The 21,633-nt window shown below is 43.9% G+C and overlaps 1 protein-coding gene across 3 annotated transcripts; it reads left to right on the plus strand.

Moving 5' to 3' along the window:
• Window positions 1-877: 877 nt before the first annotated feature.
• On the plus strand, window positions 878-21,006 carry LOC129827849 (fibrous sheath CABYR-binding protein-like). Of its 3 annotated transcripts, none has more exons than XM_055889080.1 (8): window positions 878-1,255; window positions 4,546-4,646; window positions 5,382-5,487; window positions 11,243-11,263; window positions 13,669-14,076; window positions 16,352-17,344; window positions 17,630-17,678; window positions 17,902-21,006. In XM_055889080.1, exons 1-7 carry the CDS (start codon window positions 1,180-1,182, stop codon window positions 17,647-17,649), a joined length of 1,725 nt encoding a protein of 574 aa, XP_055745055.1. In that variant the 5' UTR covers window positions 878-1,179; the 3' UTR covers window positions 17,650-17,678; window positions 17,902-21,006. The 3 variants fall into 3 exon arrangements, with proteins under 3 accessions (XP_055745055.1, XP_055745053.1, XP_055745056.1); XM_055889078.1 differs by having other exon boundaries at window positions 16,352-17,337; XM_055889081.1 differs by lacking the exons at window positions 13,669-14,076; window positions 16,352-17,344; window positions 17,630-17,678; window positions 17,902-21,006 and adding an exon at window positions 12,722-13,037 and having other exon boundaries at window positions 1,010-1,255.
• The last annotated feature ends 627 nt before the right edge of the window (window positions 21,007-21,633 follow it).

The following is a 21,633-nucleotide window of genomic DNA, read 5'->3' on the forward strand; positions in this document are numbered from 1 at the left end:
GTTTTGAAGTTGTTGTCCTATATCTATAAGATATAAGACAGTTAAGGAAATATATATATATTTACACATATTTATCCCCTTTTCGTGGGTAAGCACAAAACTTCATACTTCGAAAAACATACTTTTTTTTTTTTTTTTAAAGTCAGACGAGTCCTGTGACACTACTTGTGAGTCTCCCTTTCCATAGAGTGGTCATAATAGTTTGTTGGTCAAACCGTTCGAAAGCTACAGACGTTTTTGTGAGAAAACCAATTTTCGGGATGACTCGTGGTTTGACAAAATGCGCTCTAGTTCTGCCACCTTTCACCGCCGATGTAGAAGTACGATATCGACAGATTAAGACGTATCCAATGCAAAACACAGATTTTTTTTATTTTGGAAAAGTTTTATTATCGCATTTCCTTTATAACAGCTCATATATATTTTGTACCTATTTTTTTTACACATAAAAACGTCATAAAAGCATAAAAATAGCATTTGAATATTACAATTAAGTTTGATAAAAATTACATGTTGTTAAAACCAATAAAAACAACCATAAATAAAATATTTTTTTTATGTAAAACATCCAATTCTGTAAAAGCCATTTAAAATGTGTATAAATTATTTAACAAAAGTAAAACATTTTAACACATGAAAAACATGTTAAAAAGTAACTTTGTTAAAAGGCTGTCTTCGGTCCTTTGTACAGGAATTGGGTGAGACCTTATCAAACTCGCTTCCTCTTGCTTCTCCGAATCAATTTCCGTCCTGTCAGATACAGTATCTCTACTTGAAATTGACGGATTTTGATCGGGAGTTTTAAAATTATGTTACTTAGGTTGGTGCAACGGTGTGTCAATCGACTAAGGGGTTTGGGTGCGTACAATGAACTCGTAAAATGGATGCACTCATAGCAAACGTTCAGGAAAGACATTCCAAAAACGAAAGACACACAGATAAAATAAAATATATGTTTATGTTTAGGTTCCACGTGCTTGACGTTTGACCGTTTCCCTTGTGCGTGAGAAAAGGGGGAGGTGAAGAACCGTTTGAGAAGACACATCCAGCGCTGAGCGCAAACTAGATAGGGCTCTCATTCGCTCCTCTCACACACGACCAGTTTACGCCATTCATTCTGCCCTCCCTTGCTCCGGCACACGCTGCATTCCTACGGTCGTTTTTGCATAGCGAGCGGCGATGTTTCTCTGCAGAGCGGCTTGGCAAAAATATGGGCCTTTGGCAAGGAAGGTAGCCCAGCAGTTATCTAGAGATGGTGAGTATTTACATGATGGGTTCAAAATATGGAGAGATCTAATTACATTACATTTGTACATGATACAAGATGGCAACTGTGTATGCCTGTTGGTTTTTCATTCCTATGTAGGATAGGTTACGGGCAAAGGAATATGCGTGCATTTCAGAAGAGAACATTTTGTTCTCATGTGTTTTGGCTTTGGAAACAGTCGCATCCCACATATGAAAGATGGCACCGGTGTTACAAGACAAGGGAAGTGAAGGTCAATTGGAATGTTGACCAATGATGCTCTGAATCTTTTCATTGTATTTATGTTGATCATTTTATTGGAGCATTGTTACATTTTAAAGGGAAAGTCCTGTTTTCTCCATGTTCAAGTAATCTCATGCTCAAAGTATCCTAACAATTTTGTTCCGAAATGAATTCGGTGTTACTATACAGACTCAGCGATGGCCTACTGTGCCAATAAATCGTTGAAATCCTCTCCAATCATTAGATTATGGCAGCTTGTCACTTTGTATTAAGGGCGATTGCACGGCCTAGGTGTTCACATGATCCATTTTAACCATAGTTACGAAACACGCAATTGAAAGGGAATGTATTAATTAATGGAAGCTCGTTACATAATGTTTGTGGTTTTAAACACTAATAATATGTGACCTTCATTATGTCAAAGATGGCATTGAAATAGGGTTCATGCTTTGCTCACGTGGTGTGACCATGGTCTCAATGTATAGACTGCGGACAGAGGCACGCGTTTCTCGCCATATAGCTGCCTCCACGGGAGCGCGCACCAATGAACTTGCATTCTCTGAACAAAAAATGTTTGTCCTAATCAGTGTTTCAAAGCCGGAGTCAGCATTCATTTGAAATATTTACCATGGGCATAGTTCAGTAGTTCAGGCAACCAACCATATGCTGTACTTACACTTATATTTAGGCTGACATTACGTCAGCTTCTGAGAAGGTCCATTTTAATATTTGGACCTTTATTAAATTGTCAACAGCTTTACCTTACACTATGGACCTTCACATTTTAGTGGAATGTCCACACCCTTTGCTTACATGGCATTGCTCGTAATTTGCTGTAGCCCCTGCAGAACGTGATTTTGCTGCTCTTAGACAAATGCCCAAGGGCTAGGCAACGATAGCAACATGACGTGCGGTGAGCTTTTGGCCCAGCGTTTTCCCCATTGACACACACACACTCAAAGGCGAGCTTGTCCGGTGTCCTGCTGTCAGACACCAATGGTGGCCTCTTATGAGATTACGCAATAACACCGGCCCCTGCTTTGCGTTTGTACAGTATACAACCACAGATGGAACAATGAGCCAGATGTTTCATCGGATGTGTAAATATGAAGCATCCGGTTGCCATTTCTATTCACCACCAAATTTAGTGATGAGAGGAAGCCCAGTGGCTGGGAGTTGGAGAAGATGGAGCGAGATGGATTTTGGCCGACATTCTGCTATTTATTTATTTTTACCAATGAAACATTTGATCTCAATACAGTTGTCTGTTCCCAAAACTAGAATCTGTTTACAAACACGGTGGACTTTTGTAGACTTTACCCTTTGCCAAAGTAAAAAAAAAGTGTGATGTTTAGGATTGCAAGGGCAGATTTAGTTATTACTCACACGCACTTCAGTTCCCTAACAGAAATATCTAGATAAATACTAGAACATGCCAATAGGATCTCGCTAGCTCGTGCTTGGCTCTGCCCACCTCCTTGCTTGTTCTGCCCACTATGATCCATTTGCTCCCTTTGGAAACAACAGGCTGTGGTCTATCTTGGGTTAGTTATAATCTTTTAAAATATTTGATACATTTCTACATCTACATGCAAGAAGGGGCCTCTTCTCATGGCAGTGGGGCCCTCCCTGCCCACTCTCCTCCCTTGACCAGTACTTAGGCACACAGAGCAGGTATCATAGTTTAATCTTATGACCCACAACCCCTCATACTCTCTCAATCCCACACCACCTTAACCCTGCAAACTCCTGGGAGGGTTTAACAGATTAGCTGGTATAAATAACAGTGTACAGTGACAATCCCTATGTTGTTGTTTTGAAAGGAGAAACTCACATACTATGTAGTTAGAACCCATTTATAAACAGCGACACTGTTCTTTCCTAATTATCAGGATCAAGAGGAAATTGACACCAACTAGGACTAGTTATGTCTAAAATAAAATCCTATTGCCTTTTTCCCCATTAAATTATCAACTTTATTTGGGCCTAAAATAACTGGTCCCCCACTTTGCGCACTGATTGTGAAAGGCATGCAAGCTCTCCTGTCAGTTTAGACGCTTGTTTACTGTACAAGTGAAACTGGACACTTGTGCTTCGTGGTAGTTTTCACAACTGTAGCTACTTGACAGATTTATTTGTACTGTGGCAAAGCCAGAAGTCTGTTTCTGTGACAGTCTGTCTGTACGGTAGATTTCTGTCTTCGTGAATTTTCGTGTGTTTGATGTCTGTCTGTGTTCTAGATGTGCATGCTTGTTGTGTAGTAAGTGTGTGCGTGCGATTGTGCCGTCTTTGTGTGTTGTGTGTGTCTAGTTTTTGTGTGCCTGTCTGCAGTGACCTACAACACCATTAGCAGGAATCTGTGACTATGGTCCAAGTCTTGAAGTTGTAAACAAAGTGCCTGGCTGCAGTGTTTTCCTGCTGATGTAATGGCACTCAGGCAAAACACAATCAAAGTGAAAGAACTACGACAAATGACACAGCACCACCTTGTGCGGAGTATCATCAAAAAAAAATGCGTCTGGAGAGAGTGATAAAAAAAAAAAAAAAAAAAAAAAAAATGAATATTGGTGGTGGGTCATTTTACCTGCTTTTGAATGTTGCTATTGCGCTGACCTGCTAGGAAAATTACTTTAGGTAGAATTTGATTCAACTCGTATTTTACTTTATTTTATTTTACAATAGCCTATTTAAAAAGTTGCCCAGTGTTACCCTGGTTGAAGGTCTACCAGAGAATCACTGACGTCTATTTCAGTTGGAGGCAAATGAGCTCTGACAGGCACATTCCTGGACACCTAAACGCATTCCACCCAATCCAATAAACAGCCAGGGATTGTGCTTCAACAAAGCCTCTGTCCTCACGCTTCCGTCTCGCTCTTTCTGAGGATTGTTTTGATGCATTAGGTCTACGTCAATCTAAATGGGGAGTCAGGGTTATAGGGCGGGATCAAGATCAAATGTCGAATATCCCGTTTACATCTACCATGTTCCCTTCTCACTGATGACCACTCTGAAGACTGGGTGAGTTGTGCTCGTGACTTTTTTTTGTTTTTTTGTAGTGTTGCCACGGCGACAAATGTCGTCAGTCCCCGGTGGTACTGGTGATAACATCGTCTACGCCCTGCTGTGTGGCGGGGCCTTCGCTGGAGCCATCGCATACGTGAGTCTACGCCTGGCCATTTTAGTTTGATCTGTCTGAGTTCAGATGACGTAGTTTAGAGATAAACTATAATACCAGACTGGCCTATTTTATAAACCTTTACAACTCTAGAATGTGCTCTATTTTATTATGTGACATGGCTGAAGTTATTATTATTATTTTAGGTATTTAAAAAAAAAAAATATCGTTTTTCTCCCCAATTTCGTGGTATCCAATTGTCAGTTACAGTCTTGTCTCGTCGCTGCAACTCCCGTACGGACTCGGGTGAGGCGAAGGTCGAGAGCCGTGCGTCCTCCGAAACACAACCAAGCCGCACTGCTTCTTGACACAATGCCCACTTAACCCGGAAGCCAGCCGCACCAATGTGTCGGCGGAAACACCGTGCACCTGGCGACTGTGTCAGCGTGCACTGCGCCCAGCCCGCCACAGGAGTCGCTAGTGCGCGATGGGACAAGGACATCCCTGCCGGCCAAACCCTCCCCTAACCCGGGCGACGCTGGGCCAATTGTGCGCCACCCCATGGGTCTCCCGGTCGCAGCCAGGCTGGGCTCGAACCCAGAATCTCTAGTGGCACAGCTAAAACTTTGTAGTGTTTTAACTTTGTAGTGTCCCGACCACTCGGGAGGTGGACATGGCTAAAGTTGCCTCCCAAAATAATTTTATAGATTTCTCTGGTAGAGGTGAAGATATTACTATTTTGAGCGTTTAAAATGTTCTTTGTGTTTCTTCCAACAGACATACAGCACTGTGACCACAGACCACGCCAGATTCAACGACCGTGTAGCGGATATCAACGCTCGTCCCAAGACCGTGTGGTCGCCCAAACCATGGCCTCCCAAGAGTCAGTCTCACCTCACCCACCATCTTACCACACAACCTCACCCACCGTCTTACCGCACAACCTCACCCACCATCTTACCGCACAACCTCACCCACCGTCTTACCGCACAACCTCACCCACCATCTAACCACACAATCTCACCCACCATCTTACCGCACAACCTCACCCACCATCTTACCGCACAACCTCACTCACCATCTTACCGCACAATCTCACCCACCATCTTACCGCACAACCTCACCCACCATCTTACCGCACAACCTCACCCACCATCTTACCGCACAACCTCACCCACCATCTTACCGCACAACCTCACCCACCATCTTACCGCACAACCTCACCCACCATCTTACCGCACAACCTCACCCACCGTCTTACCGCACAATCTCACCCACCGTCTTACCGCACAATCTCACCCACCATCTTACCGCACAACCTCACCCACCATCTTACCTCCCAATCTCAACTAACTTATCATGTCATGAAAGGTTGTTGGATAAGACACGGTTTGGGTTTGGTCCTGGCGCTAAGGACCGTGACACACTCACTGTAAATACAGTTGAAGTCGGAAGTTTACATACACCTTAGCCAAATACAGTGAAACTCAGTTTTTCACAATTCCTGACATTTAATCTAAGTCAAAATTCCCTGTTTTAGGTCAGTTAGGATCATTACTTTATTTAAAGAATGTGAAATGTCAGAGTAATAGTAGAGAGAATGATTTATTTCAGCTTTTATTTCTTTCATCACTTTCCCAGTGGGTCAGAAGTTTACATACACTAATTTAGTTTTTGGTAGCATTGCCTTTAAATTGTTTAAATTGGCCTTCTTGCTCGCACACGCTTTTTCAGTTCTGCCCACAAATTTTCTATAGGATGAGGTCAGGGCTTTGTGATGGCCACTCCAATACCTTGACTTTGTTGTCCTTAAGCCATTTTCCACAACTTTGGAAGTATGCTTGGGGTCCTTGTCCATTTGGAAGACCCATTTGTGACCAAGCTTTAACTTCCTGACTGATGTCTTGAGATGTTGCTTCAATATATCCACATCATTTTCTTTCCCTTGGTGCCATCTATTTTGTGAAGTGCACCAGTCCCTCCTGCAGCAAAGCACCCACACAACATGATGCTGCCACCCCGTGCTTCACAGTTGGGATGGTGTTCTTCGGCTTGCAAGCCTCCCCCTTTTTCCTCCAAACATAACGATGGTCATTATGGGCAAACAGTTCTATTTTTGTTTCATCAGATCAGAGAACATTTCTCCAAAAAGTACGATCTTTGTCCCCATGTGCAGTTGCAAACCGTAGTCTGGCTTTTTTTATGGCGGTTTTGGAGCAGTGGCTTCTTCCTTGCTGAGAGGCCTTTCAGGTTATGTCGATATAGGACTCATTTTACTTTGGATATAGATACTTTTGTACCTGTTTCCTCCAGCATCTTCACAAGGTCCTTTGCTGTTGTTCTGAGATTGAGTTGTACTTTTCGCACCAAAGTATGTTAATCTCTAAGAGACAGAACGCGTCTCCTTCCTGAGTGGTATGACGGCTGCATTGTCCCATGGCGTTTATACTTACGTACTATTGTATGTACAGATGAACGTGGTACCTTCAGGCATTTGGAAATCGCTCCCAAGGGTGAACCAGACTTGTGGAGGTCTACAATTTTTTTTCTGAGGTCTTGGCTGATTTCTTTTGATTTTTCCATGATGTCAACCAAAGATGCACTGAGTTTGAAGGTAGGCCTTGAAATACATCCACAAGTACACCTTCAATTGACTCAAATTATGTCAATTAGTCTATCAGAAGCTTCTAAAGCCATGACATCATTTTCTGAAATTTTCCAAGCTGTTTAAAGGCACAGTCAATTTAGTGTATGTAAACTTCTGACCCACTGGAATTGTGATACAGTGAATTATAAGTGAAATAATCTGTCTGTAAACAATTGTTAGAAAAATTACTTGTGTCATGCACAAAGTAGATGTCCTAACCGACTTGCCGAAACTTCAGTTTGTTAACTAGAAATTGGTGGAGTGGTTGAAAAACGACTTTTAATGACTCCAACCTAAGTGTATGTAAACTTCCCGACTTCAACTGTAACTATTCATTGTCCACTGTTGCAATGCATTTTCAACTGACGCATACAAAATACAAACCTGCTACACTCCCACCAGCTGCCAACCCACCCCATACCCCCCCTCTCAGTGCAGTGGCCTAAGCCCTCTATTCGTGAGTCATTGTTGGCACAGTAGCTCTGTCCTGTCTGTGTGTGAGAGAAAGAGAGATGTGATCCAAGCTAGAGATTGTGGGACAGGAGGCCTGGATAATCCTTGATTTATTTCACCATGTCCGAGGAATGTCACTGAAGGACCACACACACACGCTCATGCTCTTAAAGTAGCATGGCTATTCAGTGTGTGTGTCCTATTTTCTCCTCTGGGAGAGCCTTCCTTCTGCAGTGGAAATCCTGCTGAGTTCATTAGAATAGACACCCACGCACACACTGAGGGTGTCTCCTGTCATGATGTATTATTAACTCTGACACGGACAGACCAGCCCGCGGGTCAGGACAGCCCAGCCCGATCTACAGGGGAACACAACAGTGTGTGTGTGGAAATAACAAGCGGTCAGTAGTTTTGGCCAGACCACCATGGACTTCTAGCCAAGCAGGCCACCCCCCCACCCACGTTCTCTGGCCGAACCACGTCATTGCTGTCCAGTGTCCAGGCAGCTGTCGGAGACCTGCGAATCCCACTATCACTCCTTTTCGTCTCTGCCAAAATCACTTCCTGCTAACAAAAACACTCTCCCGTCCAAGACTATTCTATTTATGCTTGCAGCTATTATGTCATCCAACAGTGGTTAGGGAGTTGGTTATTTATTGACACTGGGGGAGGACCATATCGTTCTACTGGTGCTGTATAAACACGAGATTAGATATATATCTAGTTTTTATTGTCCACTTGCAATGGATGTTTATTTTGGCAGGCTTCACCGTGACGATAAACTCCCAACTACACAGATATCATCACACAAGTGCACGGCTATCTCACCCATAAACGCTCATGCACGCTCATACACGTGTGAAAAGATAAACAAGGCAAAATTAAACATGTTGTCCCCCACGAATGATGCAGCGCCCCCCATGGGGCCAATTGAGATTGCGTGTGACCAACACATTTCAGTTAATTGCTATAGCTCCCGACTTGGGCCAATCAGTGTAATTTTGTAAATGACGGATCTCTTTGGCAAGACTCATCATTCACCCAAGTTTCGTCCAAATTGGCCCAGTGCTGTCTGAGATGTCACGTGTGACTGACGAACAGACGGACGTTTGGAGAAAGATCCACAGTCTCCTCCCTGATTTCATTGTGGGGGACAATAAAACACCATGCCAAAATCATAACTGAGTACAGATCAGACAGATATACTACGACAACCTCATTCATATAAACTCAGCAAAAAAAGAAAAAGTCCTCTCACTGTCAACTGCGTTTATTTTCAGCAAACTTAACATGTGTAAATATTTGTATGAACATAACAAGATTCCACAACAGAGACATAAACTGAACAAGCTCCACAGACATGTGACTAACAGAAATGGAATAATGTGTCCCTGAAGAAAGGTGGGGACAAAATCAAAAGTAACAGTCAGTATCTGGTGTGGCCACCAGCTGCATTAAGTACTGCAGTGCATCTCCTCCTCATGGACTGCACCAGATTTGCCAGTTCTTGCTGTGAGATTTTACCCCACTCTTCCACCAAGGCACCTGCAAGTTCCCGGGCATTTCTTGGGGGAATGGCCCTAGCCCTCACCCTCCGATCCAACAGGTCCCAGACGTGCTCAATGGGATTGAGATCCGGGCTCTTCGCTGGCCATGGCAGAACACTGACATTCCTGTCTTGCAGGAAATCACGCACAGAACGAGCAGTATGGCTGGTGGCATTGTCATGCTGGAGGGTCATGTCAGGATGAGCCTGCAGGAAGGGTACCACATGAGGGAGGAGGATGTCTTCCCTGTAACGCACAGCGTTGAGATTGCCTGCAATGACAACAAGCTCAGTCCTATAATGCTGTGACACACCACCCCAGACCATGACAGACCCTCCAGCTCCAAATCGATCCCGCTCCAGAGTACAGGCCTCAGTGTAACGCTCATTCCTTCGACTATAAACGCGAATCCGACCATCACCCCTGGTGAGACAAAACCGCGACTCGTCAGTGAAGAGCACTTTTTGTCAGTCCTGTCTGGTCCAGCGACGGTTGTTGCTGGGGATGTCTGGTGAGGACCTGCCTTACAGCAGGCCTACAAGCCCCCAGTCCAGCCTCTCTCAGCCTATTGCGGACAGTCTGAACACTGATGGAGGGATTGTGCGTTCCGCAGTTGTTGTTGCCATTCTGTACCTGTCCCGCAGGTGTGATGTTCGGATATACCGATCCTGTGGAGGTGTTGTTACACATGGTCTGCCAATGCGAGGACGATCAGCTGTCCGCCCTGTCTCCCTGTAGCACTGTCTTAGGCGTCTCACAGTACAGACATTGCAATTTATTGCCTTGGCCACATCTGCAGTAAGGGTCTCCCGGGTGGCGCAGTGGTCTAGGGCACTGCATCGCAGTGTTAGCTGCGCCACCAGAGTCTCTGGGTTCGCGCTGGGCTGGGTTCGCGCCCAGGCTCTTTCGCAGCCGGCCGCAACCGGGAGGTCCGTGGGGCGAGGCACAATTGGCATAGCGTCGTCCGGGTTAGGGAGGGTTTGGCCGGTAGGGATATCCTTGTCTCAGTATGTAAAATGTAAAAAATAAATAAAAATGTATGCACTCTACTGTAAGTCGCTCTGGATAAGAGCGTCTGCTAAATGACTAAAATGTAAATGCAGTACGCATGCCGCCTTGCAGCATGTCTAAGGCACGTTCACGCAGATGAGCAGGGACCCTGGGCATATTTCTTTTGGTGTTTTTCAGAGTCAGTACAAAGGCCTCTTTAGTGTCCTAAGTTTTCATAACTGTGACCTTAATTGCCTACCGTCTGTAAGTTGTTAGTGTCTTAACGACCGTTCCACAGGTGCATGTTCATTAATTGTTTATGGTTCATTGAACAAGCATGGGAAACAGTGTTTAAACCCTTTACAATGAAGATCTCTGAAGTTATTTGGATTTTTACGAATTATCTTTGAAAGACAGGGTCCTGTAAAAGGGACGTTTCTTTTTTTGCTGAGTTTACATACAGCAGGATCATTGTGTAGATCTCTAATCCATATACTCCATAGCCTATATTATACTGAACAAAAATTTAAACGCAACATGTATCAATTTTAACGATTTCAGTTCTCCAGTTCTTATAAGGAAATCAGTTAGTTGAAATAAATTCATTAGGCCCTAATCTATGGAATTCACATGGCTGGGCAGGGGTGCAGCCATTGGTGGGCCTGGGAGGGCGTAGGCCCACCCACTGGGGAGCAAGGCCGTCTATTGTCCCCCAGCATAAGGTGCACCTGTGTAATGATCATGCTGTTTAATCACCTTCTTGATATGCCACACCTGTCAAGTGGATGGATTATCTTGGCAAAAGAGAAATGCTCACTAACAGGGATATAAACAAATTTGAGAGAAATAAGCTTTTTGTGCGTATGGAACATTTCTGGAATCTTTTATTTCAGCTCATGAAACCAACACTTTACATGTTGCGTTTATATTTTTGTTCAGTATACAATCCATATAAAACCCTGTAAATATGTGACACTGTGCTTCTCTGTGTCTGTTTTCAGGCAGGGATGAGGAAGAGGAGGGTGAGTGCCTATGTGTGGCTCTACTGGCTAATGTCTTTCATTTTTATAATAACTCACAGCCTGTTAAATGACTCTCTTTCTGAGTGACCAATGAAACTTTGTCTTAGACTAAGGGTACCTTGGCATGGATTTGATTATTCTCTCACTGTAATTTTGTTGGTGCACTCACACCTACTCTATTGGTGCACTCGCACCTAGATTTTTCTCTAGATACATTCACAAAACTGCATTTCACAGAATTCTGAGGACCAATGGTGGGGAAAAGGATCGGATTCATGGGCTCTGAAATGAGTGGAGTCTTCATGTATTGCATTTCAATGATTGAGCCGAATGCTGTGAAATGCCATGATGATAATCTACAGTATAGTTTGTAGTGATGTCTCCACTCATTGTAAGGTTCCTAAATCCTCATTGGTTAGTCACTGCAGAGCACCAATCACATAGCTTCTTACACCCACTCTGAGATCTCCCTGTTCTGGTTAATAACTGCCTGAGCCATTTGCCTCACCTGCAAAAATTTTCAGCCAATTTATCAGCAATGAGTGCTTCCAACCTTCTGGCCTTAAATGCGTTCTATTTACGCATAGTAGAACTGGCATAACGGTCTGAGACAGATTACCCATTTATTTGAATTGACACCCGGATAAGGTGTCGGGTCAAGAAAAGGTTCTGCGCTCTGATTTTCTGGACTTAGTTTTGGAAGTTTCACAACCCAACGCCTTAGCTTTCTGTCATCGGCAGAAAAAATATTGTTAGGGGACCCAAAGCATGTAGTTGGTGTAAAACTTTCTGTTGACGGTAATATTTGGGAGGACCTGTTCCCTGTACAGGATGTCTTGGTTTCTCTAGATGGTAAACTCTAGATGGCCTACTCCTGTTGATGACTTTGATATAGACATTTTTATCGGAGTGATTCTGAAAGTAGAAAACTCAGCCTCTCCTTTCTGACCCCACCCCACCCAGCTTCTCCCGTCTGACCCTAACCTGGTCCTATTGGCTGAAATACCTGTTAATCAGAACAGGGGGCTCCCCTCCTTGACACTACTCCTTTCCTACTGTACGATCCACCCCAAAACGTGCCCACCCTTCAAACCCTCTTCTTTCACTGTTAACCCCCCCCAACCTCTCGTAAACCTGTACCTCTTTATTAAAGAGTCTTTATTCCCTACCAAACTCAATGTCCACACTGACGCCACTCGTCAAACGGAAACAGGTGAATTCATCTTAGTGCCCCTTTAAACCTAGAATGCTAATTCACTGTTGGCATTATCAGTGCATTATCAGTCATTTTGATGAGATAAGCCTGTAGGGATTTGATGCTCATAGTCTTTGATGTTAAATTTGCGTATTTGATAATGGTGAAATTACAATCTGATTTTAAGTCCTTTTTTGGGTTAAAAGTTAAAGGTTCTCTTCCTCCTTTTTGCGCTAACGCTCTCCTATTTTTACTCTTTTCAGTGTAAAACTAAATTGGATATACGTCAGGGGACTTTATAGCCTACTGGACTCTTTGGATGAATCTGAAAAGGGGGAAATCTCCTACTTTCCTCCTTCTCCTGTATGACCGAACAAGTCCTGCTACGTCCCATACGTTCAACTATTGTCTGTTTCTGAACGTTTCTCCTCTGGACACTTCGTTCTATGTATTTCCCCATTTTAATTTTAATTTTATGAACTCATGTTTTTGTGGCGTCTTCTAGGATGGAATCATGTTCATGGCTAAATGTGTAAAAAGACAGACTGCCTCAATTTAAAATTAAATGCACACAAACCACCTGGCTTTTCTGTTATTGTTGGAATTTCCAGGTATTGGTTGCTTTGATTGGATGGTAAGATTCACCATCTTTATCCCCTCACTCCTTAGTCCACCCTCTGACCTCTAACCCCTGATCCTGTATACCTCCCCTATGTCACTTTAATTTTGCTCCTTTCCTTTTGTTGTTTTTATCCCTCTCTCCCCTCCTTTTCTCTCTGTCTCGTTGGGCTTTGCATGTGGTTCTGCAGTGAATTCTCTTCTGTAGGGATTTGTTTGCCCCTTCCAGGTGGAGTGTGGTATGAGCCGGAGGTGTGGTAAGATGAGTGGCATGGGCGCGTGAGATGCGTTGTGTGATTGTTTCAGTGTGTGGTTGTGTACATGGCAGCTAAATGATAAGTAATGAATGTAAATATGATTTAAGATAAAAACATAGAAATAGTACTTTATCGGAATATTCTGTTATATTATAGGCTAGTGTTATGTAGGCGTGAGTAGTGTAATTCACATGCACTGCAAATACTCTTATTTCGTGTTGTAAAGCTTACTCAGGCAGTGTTTCAAAGGCCGATGCCATTTTTTACTGATTCATATATTTCTCTCTCTCTCTCTCTCTCTCTCTCTCTCTCTCTCTCTCTGTTTTTTATTTCAGGTGAGGAAGCAGCAGCCTGGGGAGGAGAGGAGGAAGCAGAGGAGGCGGTTGAGGAGGGAGGAGAGGAGGAGGAGGCAGCAGCAGAAGAGGCTGGAGAGGAGTCTGCAGTTGAGGAGGCTGTAGCGGCAGAAAACGGAGCAGAACCCGCGGAAGAGGCCTCAGTCGAGGCAGAAGCAGTGTCCGAGGCAGTCTCTGAAGAACCTGCTGTGGAGGCAGCAGCAGTAGAGGCAGAGGTGACACCAGCGGAAGCGGAGACTGTGGTGGAGGAGATTGCAGAGGGTGTTGCTGAGGTCGCAGAAGAGGTCGTCGAGGTGGCAAATGAAGTGGAGGCAGCAGCAGAGGAAGTGGCCGTGGAAGAGGCTGCTGAGGAGGTAGTTGCCGTGGCAGAGCCGGAGGAGGAGATCAACGGTACGGGCCCAGAGGAGGAGGCAGCCCCAGAGGCTGCTGTTGCTGCTGAGTAACGCACACACACCGCAGGGAGGCACACGCTGTCCTTCACCACCAGCCCAACACACACTCCGATAGGCCAGCAACAACAGGGAGGTTATGTGTACACTGTTCCTTACCTACACCACAGATTACCACTACAGCGTCTAACACTGATCTCACCTGGTTCTAAAACCACTGTAGAGCTAGACTCCTCTGCCGTGAAGGTTATTCTGTCGAAGAGAACACTTTTTATTTACTAGTTTATTAGAGTTTACTTTGAGGGCAGAGAGTAACTAATGGTATGGCTGATTTTGTAAGTGAAAGTGTGAAAAGCTAGAAGACAGAAGCTTCAAGGTTTTTGTGTGGGGTTTGATTTTCTGTATTTCAAACTCTCCTGACTGTGTACGGTATATTTGAGTCCAGCAGATGGTAAAAGTGCTAAAGCAGCTTTTACCAGTGAATTCAATCAGAACAGCAGATGATCACCGCTGTGAGACCTTTTAGAAAGTGGCAGTGATGTCATCCATCTCAACCTCATATCACAGTAAGGATAGAAATACACAATAGTGCAAATCACTGTGCCCCCTCCCCCCAATAGTGAAATGTGACAAAAAAACAGATTATTTCCCCTTTCCCCCTCCGAACTACCTTTATTCACCCCTTCCCTCTCTCCCTTCTTCCTCTCAAACACTGTTTACAAAGCTCCACTGACCCCATGTATCAATGCCCTTTAATCTCTCCCCTGCCTTACCTCAGAGGCAACTAGCTAACGTAGTGAGTAGTCGTGTAATTGATTAAGGGAATTAATTGAGCCGTACAATAAAATGACTGGAAAGATCCCCTCCCGTGTTGAATTTGTCTGGGTTTGGTTTGCTTGTGCTAATACGCTACGCTTGTAGGGCTTTCGGGTGCCCTACAAAGTCTTTCCAAAACAACGGTGGTTTCCATCACCAGGACAAATGACAAGACAATACACTTCTGATCTAATATTATGCTTGTTGTACTATGAAGAACTTCGGGATAAATCCACCACACTGACACTAGAGTTCATTCACATCCGCACTGTTGCCCCATGAGTCAACAAACAATTTACTTTAGCCCTGGACACATGTCAGAAAAGCTCCCTAGTTGTGAAAAAATGTCAAGACAAATGTTTGAAATCAAACCATTATCCCATTTGTTGTGTGTTCCTTTGTGATATTTGTCAGGAAGGCATTTGAGTTTATTTGAGGTGGCCTCTTTCTTTTATTGAAGGATGGTGGACAACATGCAAAAGTACTGTCTTTGCTGTATGTTCTGATGACTTATTTTGGAATGTCTTCTATTCACATTAGAAATGACTCGTTCACACTTAACGGCATTTTGTGTTGCATACATGCACCATATGGGGAATTGTCATGTACAGCTAACTGCTATTCCACACAGTGTTCCTTCATTGCTTCTACTGCTTCCTGTACCCTCTTCCATTCAATGTTTTTCCCGTCACCGCACCTTTTTTTCTATGCCTGCCATCTACACACATGCCACTGCTACCCTGTATGTTGAAGTTCTGCACCCGTAGGCTCCATCCTAACTCTCTCAAAACCACCCATTATTTTGCTGTCACTCAATGCTCTGGTGGCATTCTTGCCATAGCCTGACATTCTGCATTGGTCCAATGCATTTCTGCTTTGCATCATGCACCAAAATGTGCAACAATAGAGGTTTTAATGACTGGTCCAGCTGAACTTTTAGATATGGGATTTTTGGGGAGCAAGTGATGCAGGCAATAGAGGTCAATGCATGGTTAAAGTACACCTTGGTCTGTACAATGTTGATGCAAACGCAACAAAAATGCACGGATGACCTAAAAGTAGTCTCAAGACATTCGGATTGCCTTTTTAATCAGAAGAAGCACAAGCTAACACCTATGTCTGTACAAATCGTCTTCTCCCTGTGACCTCTGTCTGGCTAATGGCTACGTGTTGGTCTGTGTATTCTCCCTAACCCACACAGTGGGCTGAGACCGTAAGGGTTTTGGTCAAACTGTACTATTTAAACAAGAAAGCGTCTTTCACCATCTCTTGGGATTTGAACACAGAAGTCTACAATGTTCACGTTGGCATGTCTAACTCACTCTATTTTCCTGTATCTCCTTTCTCCTGTTACACTGGGTGCATATATGCTATGTTGATTGAGTTGGAGATAAATTGTGAGTCAGTCTTTTTGTAACATGAGTGTGAGTGATGTTTGGGCGCTGGGTTCTGTCTTGCAGTGGAACCAGTCATTCTGGCAGCAGCCTCTGCTTTGGAGGTGACCACAGTCGCTGAAGTGGTCAAAGAAGTGATTGTGCCTATTGTAGAAGAAGTCGAAGAGGCCGCCCCAGTGGAGGCCGCCCCAGCTGCAGTGGAGGCCGCCCCAGCTGCAGTGGAGGCCGCCTCAGCTGCAGTGGAGGAGGCCCCAGCTGCAGTGGAGGAGGCCGCAGCTGCAGTGGAGGAGGCCCCAGCTGCAGTGGAGGAGGCAACAGCTGCCCCACTTGAGGCTGCACCCGTAGAAGAGGCCCCAGCTGCAGTGGAGGAGGCCACAGCTGCAGTGGAGGAGGCCACAGCTGCAGTGGAGGAGGCAACAGCTGTGCCACTTGAGGCTGCACCCATAGAAGAGGCCCCAGCTGCAGTGGAGGAGGCCCCAGCTGCAGTGGAGGAGGTCCCAGCTGCAGTGAAGGAGCCCTCAGCTGCCCCACTTGAAGCTGCACCCATAGAAGATGCCCCGGCTGCAGTGGAGGAGGCCCCGGCTACAGTGGAGGAGGCCCCGGCTACAGTGGAGGAGGCCCCGGCTGCAGTGGAGGAGGCCCCGGCTGCAGTGGAGGAGGCCCCGGCTGCAGTGGAGGAGGCTGCAGTGGAGGAGGCCCCAGCTGCCCCACTTGAGGCCACACCTGTAGAAGAGGCCCCAACCGTAGAAGAGGCCCCACCTGAGGTGGAGGAGGCTGCAGTGGAGGAGGTCCCAGCTGCCCCACCCGTAGAAGAGGCCCCACCCGTAGAAGTGGCTGCGGTGGAAGAGGCTGTGATGGAAGAGGCCCCAGCTGCAGTGGAGGCTGCCCCAGTTGTGGTGGTGGCACCTGTGGAGGCGCCCAAGAAGGAGTACATTGTAGTAGTGCTGGAGGGAGCAGCCAAGACTGAAAAGAGGCCCAAAGTCCTGGGGGTCGGCCCCATGACCGGCAGGATCATCCCATCTCCAGATGATGATGAGGCCCCTGCTGCTGAGGTAACAGGTAATTTGACAACTAACAGCATGCAACTGATCAATAGAATGTTTGATTAGTTGGAATAGTAGATGAAAATAGGACTAATACTGTCTATAAATGCACAGATGGTTATATATTTTGTTTTCATAGATCATTTTCAATTACAAAATCATGAATGATGATGATGCAACAGCCGTGGCGGTAGTACTGGGAGTTGTATCTCACATTTAGAAATCTAGGTTAATAGGATACTGTCACTTCAGTGCTAGTCATAGTATTGTGATCTAACGTGATCTCACCGTCTGTCTTCAGGGCAAGCGACGGCTGCTTAGGATGCAGATGCAGTAGAACCACCTGACAGGTACAGAGCTTTACTACAGTCGCCTCCTGTAGTCACTTCTCTAAGATATTAGGAAGCAACATTTTCCTTTGTGGGTGTGTAACGGAGTCAAACCTGAACCTGTAAGGGTTTTTCGCTGGTGAATAGATGCCTACTTACTTTTTTCTGTCTGGTCTGTAATGCACCAGTCTTGATACACTGTGTATTTATGTCAATTTTTTTTTCTTCTTTCTATTCGTCACAGTAAGCACTTGGAGCCCCTGGATGATATATAGTTTCTCTACCCTGAGGGAGAAGAGGGGATGTGCCTTCCCTAACCCCTCCACACACTTTGACCTTTGACCCTTGACCCTTGATATTGAATATTGATCTGTAGTATAAAACTTGTCTTCCCGTCTTGATCTAGGGAATTATCTGTGTATATATTCAGATAATGCCTGCTTTATGGAAAAATACATGATCTGGTATATTTTTCTAGATGTACAACACCCCCCAAAAATACCCCTCCCCCCAAAAAAGTCCCCCTCCGTCACACCGGGCAAGCTAAATTATAATAATCTGGGAATATTTGGCCATGTAAACTTTCCTGGTTGACGTCAGGAGAATGTAACTGTTTGCCAAAGTTACACAAGTTTGCCAAAATACCTTAGACTAACTATTGGACTGAAATAGTTATATATTAACTTACTTTTGTAGCTCTCCATTAGAAGCTCGCTGGAACTGGGCCCGGCAGAATTTGACCCAATGTGATTGGTTGACGATATGACACATTGGCTCGCTAGCCTATACCCTACGTTTTGTCGGGCTGGAATGCAATCAATGTCTATTCTGATCAAATGAATGGGAACTCTAAATTGAAATACGCAGTGGTGGAAAAAGTACTACATTTTAATACTTGAGTTAAAGTAAAGATGCCTTAATAGAAAATGACTCAAGTAAAAGTGAAAGTCACCCAGTAAAATACTACTTGAGTAAAATTATTTTTTTAAATGTTTTTAAATATATTTAAGTATCAAATATAATTGCTAAAATGTATCTAAAGTAAAAGTATAAATCATTTCAAATTCCTTATTAAGCAAATCAGACAGCACCATTTTCGTGATATCCAATTGGAATTTACAGTCTTGTCCCATCGCTGCAACTCCCGTACGGCCTCGGGAGAGGCGAAGGTCGAGAGCCATGCGTCCTCTGAAACAAGACCCTGCCAAGCCGCACTGCTTCTTGACACCGCACTGCTTCTGTAAAACAGCCTGGGATCGAACCCAGGTCTGTAGTGACGCCTCAAGCACTGCTATGCAGTGCCTTAGACCGCTGCACCACTTGGGAGGGCCAGACAGCACAATTTAAATAAAATATTATAATAATTACGGATAGCCAAGAGCACACTCTAACACCGACATAATTTACAAACAAAGCATTTGTGTTTAGTGAGTCCACCAGATCTGAGGCAGTAGGGATGACCACGAATGTTCTCTTAATAAGTGCGTGAATTGGACCATTTTCCTGCCCTAAGCATTCAAAATGAAACACGTACTTTTGGGTGTCAGGGCAAATGTATGGTGTATAAAGTACAAAAAATATACTTAAGTAGTACTTTAAAGTATTTTTACTTAGGTACTTTACACCACTGGAAAAACAGAAGAAATTAACATTTTTTGTGACTAAGTCAGGACACCTAAAAAGTGGCTGAAAACGGGACTGTCCCGTGAAAAAACGGGACATATGGTCACCCTAACACACAGGGTCAACCTACTAGACTACAATGTTAATCACAATTAACTTTGAACCCCGGTAGGCCTACACAAATGAACACATACAGGCTTCAGATAAGTACATGTGATCGAATATCTACTTCAATAGGGTAAAATAACAATAGACTACATCACCAATACTCAAATGATCATTATTTTCTCCTTATAGGGGAGCTCCCCTGTAATTTGCACCGTGGTCATGCCCTTGACTATCCTCCCCATGCCCTTGTTTACTTCACCTAAGAAACTTCACACTAGATTCACTCCAATGGTGTTTCTTGATTCATCTTCATCCAATGCAATACTACACATCTGATGCTTAGCCACCAAAAGTCAACCACTAATTGCTTCAGGACTGGGCAGGACAAGGCGTGGTTTTGGTGTGACCAGCATTCTTTAACTATCCTCAGGTTTTTCCTCGTTGAGCCGATTCCAATGTGAACATAAGTATTTAACTCTCAAAGACATTGTGATTGGAGACTCTCTATTTCTGAGTCACTGGCTTGTTTTTGGGAGACGAGACACAGTAGACTACCTCGGTAGTCCTCCTCTTTTCCTCCAGCTGGTGATCCACAGACCTTTTATTAATGCAGTCGGAGTATTAAAGTTGAACAAACCTTCTCAGTTGCAAGACAGACATGGGATTCTTTTTGGGAAATGAGCATTATGAGAGTCGGTCAGGTTTTTACATTCAGTGTCGCTTAAGCTTGACTCTAGCATATTTCATGATATCGCTATTCAGCTATATTTCACAAGGCAGACATTTTTGTCTCTTTACTTTCTCCCACACCCTCTGTTGTAGAGTTTTTCTCTCTGTTCCACACCATGGCTATAGAATACACAGCTGTTAGATAGACAAGTCATTTAATGGTGACCCTCTATAGCTTATTGTGAAGCTGTATCTGAAATAGAAAAAAGCAATTTTTTGAGTGTATAATATGGTTTCCGAGTCTGGTATAAACAGTCGTGTGTTGTTGTTATCATATGAAAGTTGCATTTTTACTCAAGTCAGGCTTGTGTGGTTGCATAAGTTAATTCAGCGCTCGATGGCTCAGTAAAGTGTGTTGATATGGTTTTGTCTGCTTTTCAAATGGTATGACTTATTCGTTTGTGTTAGAATCATGAATAAATGTTACTTTGTCAAAACCAGTTAAAATAATCGGTAGGCCAATACAAGGCTCTCACTGTACTCTACAGATTAGTTGTAGAACTAGTTCTTCTCACTTTATATATTGGAGTTCTTGCAATGTTTAGGCATATTTGAAAAGGGACTGAGACCATTGATAAGTGAATGTAAGCTTATTCCTAATTAAGGAGTGGGATAATTCAATTTGTCTGTCCTAATGTTTGCAGGCACTTTTTGTATGGGATATATACAGTACCAATCAAAAGTTTGGACACACCTACTCATTCCAGTTTTTTATTTTATTTGTACAATTGTTTTACATTGTAGGATAATAGTGAAGACATCAACTGTGAAATAACACATATGGAATCATGTAGTAATCAAATAAGTGTTAAACAAATCAAAATATATGTTATATTTGAGAATCTTCAAAGTAGCCACCTTTTGCCTTGACAGCTTTGCACACTCTTGGCATTCTCTCAACCAGCTTCATTTAACAGGTGTGCCTTGTTAAAGTTAATTTGTGGAATTTCTTCCTTCTTAATGCATTTGAGCCAATCAGTTGTGTTGTGACAAAGTAGGATAGGTATACAGAAGATAGTCCATATTATAGAAAGAACAGCTAAAATAAGCAAAAAGAAATTACAGTTCATCATTACTTTATGACATGAAGGTCTGTCAATTCAGAAAATGTCAAGGACTTTGAAAGTTTCTCCAAGTGCAGTCACAAAAACCATCAAGTGCTATGGTGAAACTGTCTCTCATGAGGACCGCCACAGGAAAGGAAGACCCAGTTACCTCTGCTGCGGAGGATAAGTTAGTTACCTTCCTCAGAAATCAACAATTATCTGCACCCCAGAAATGGCAGTCCAAATAAAATGAAATGGCAGCTCTGCTTCATAGAGTTCAAGTAACAGACATATTTCAACATCAACTGTTCAGAGGATACTGCGTGAATCAGGCCTTCATTAGACCGGTGGAAATCTGTCCTTTGGTCTGATGAGTCCAAATGTTCGATTTTTGGTTCCTACTGCCGTGTCTTTGTGAGATGCAGAGTAGGTGAACGAATGATCTCCGCATGTGTGGTTCCCACTGTGAA

Source organism: Salvelinus fontinalis, chromosome 29 (assembly GCF_029448725.1).
Source record: "Salvelinus fontinalis isolate EN_2023a chromosome 29, ASM2944872v1, whole genome shotgun sequence".
Lineage (NCBI taxonomy): Eukaryota > Metazoa > Chordata > Actinopteri > Salmoniformes > Salmonidae > Salvelinus > Salvelinus fontinalis.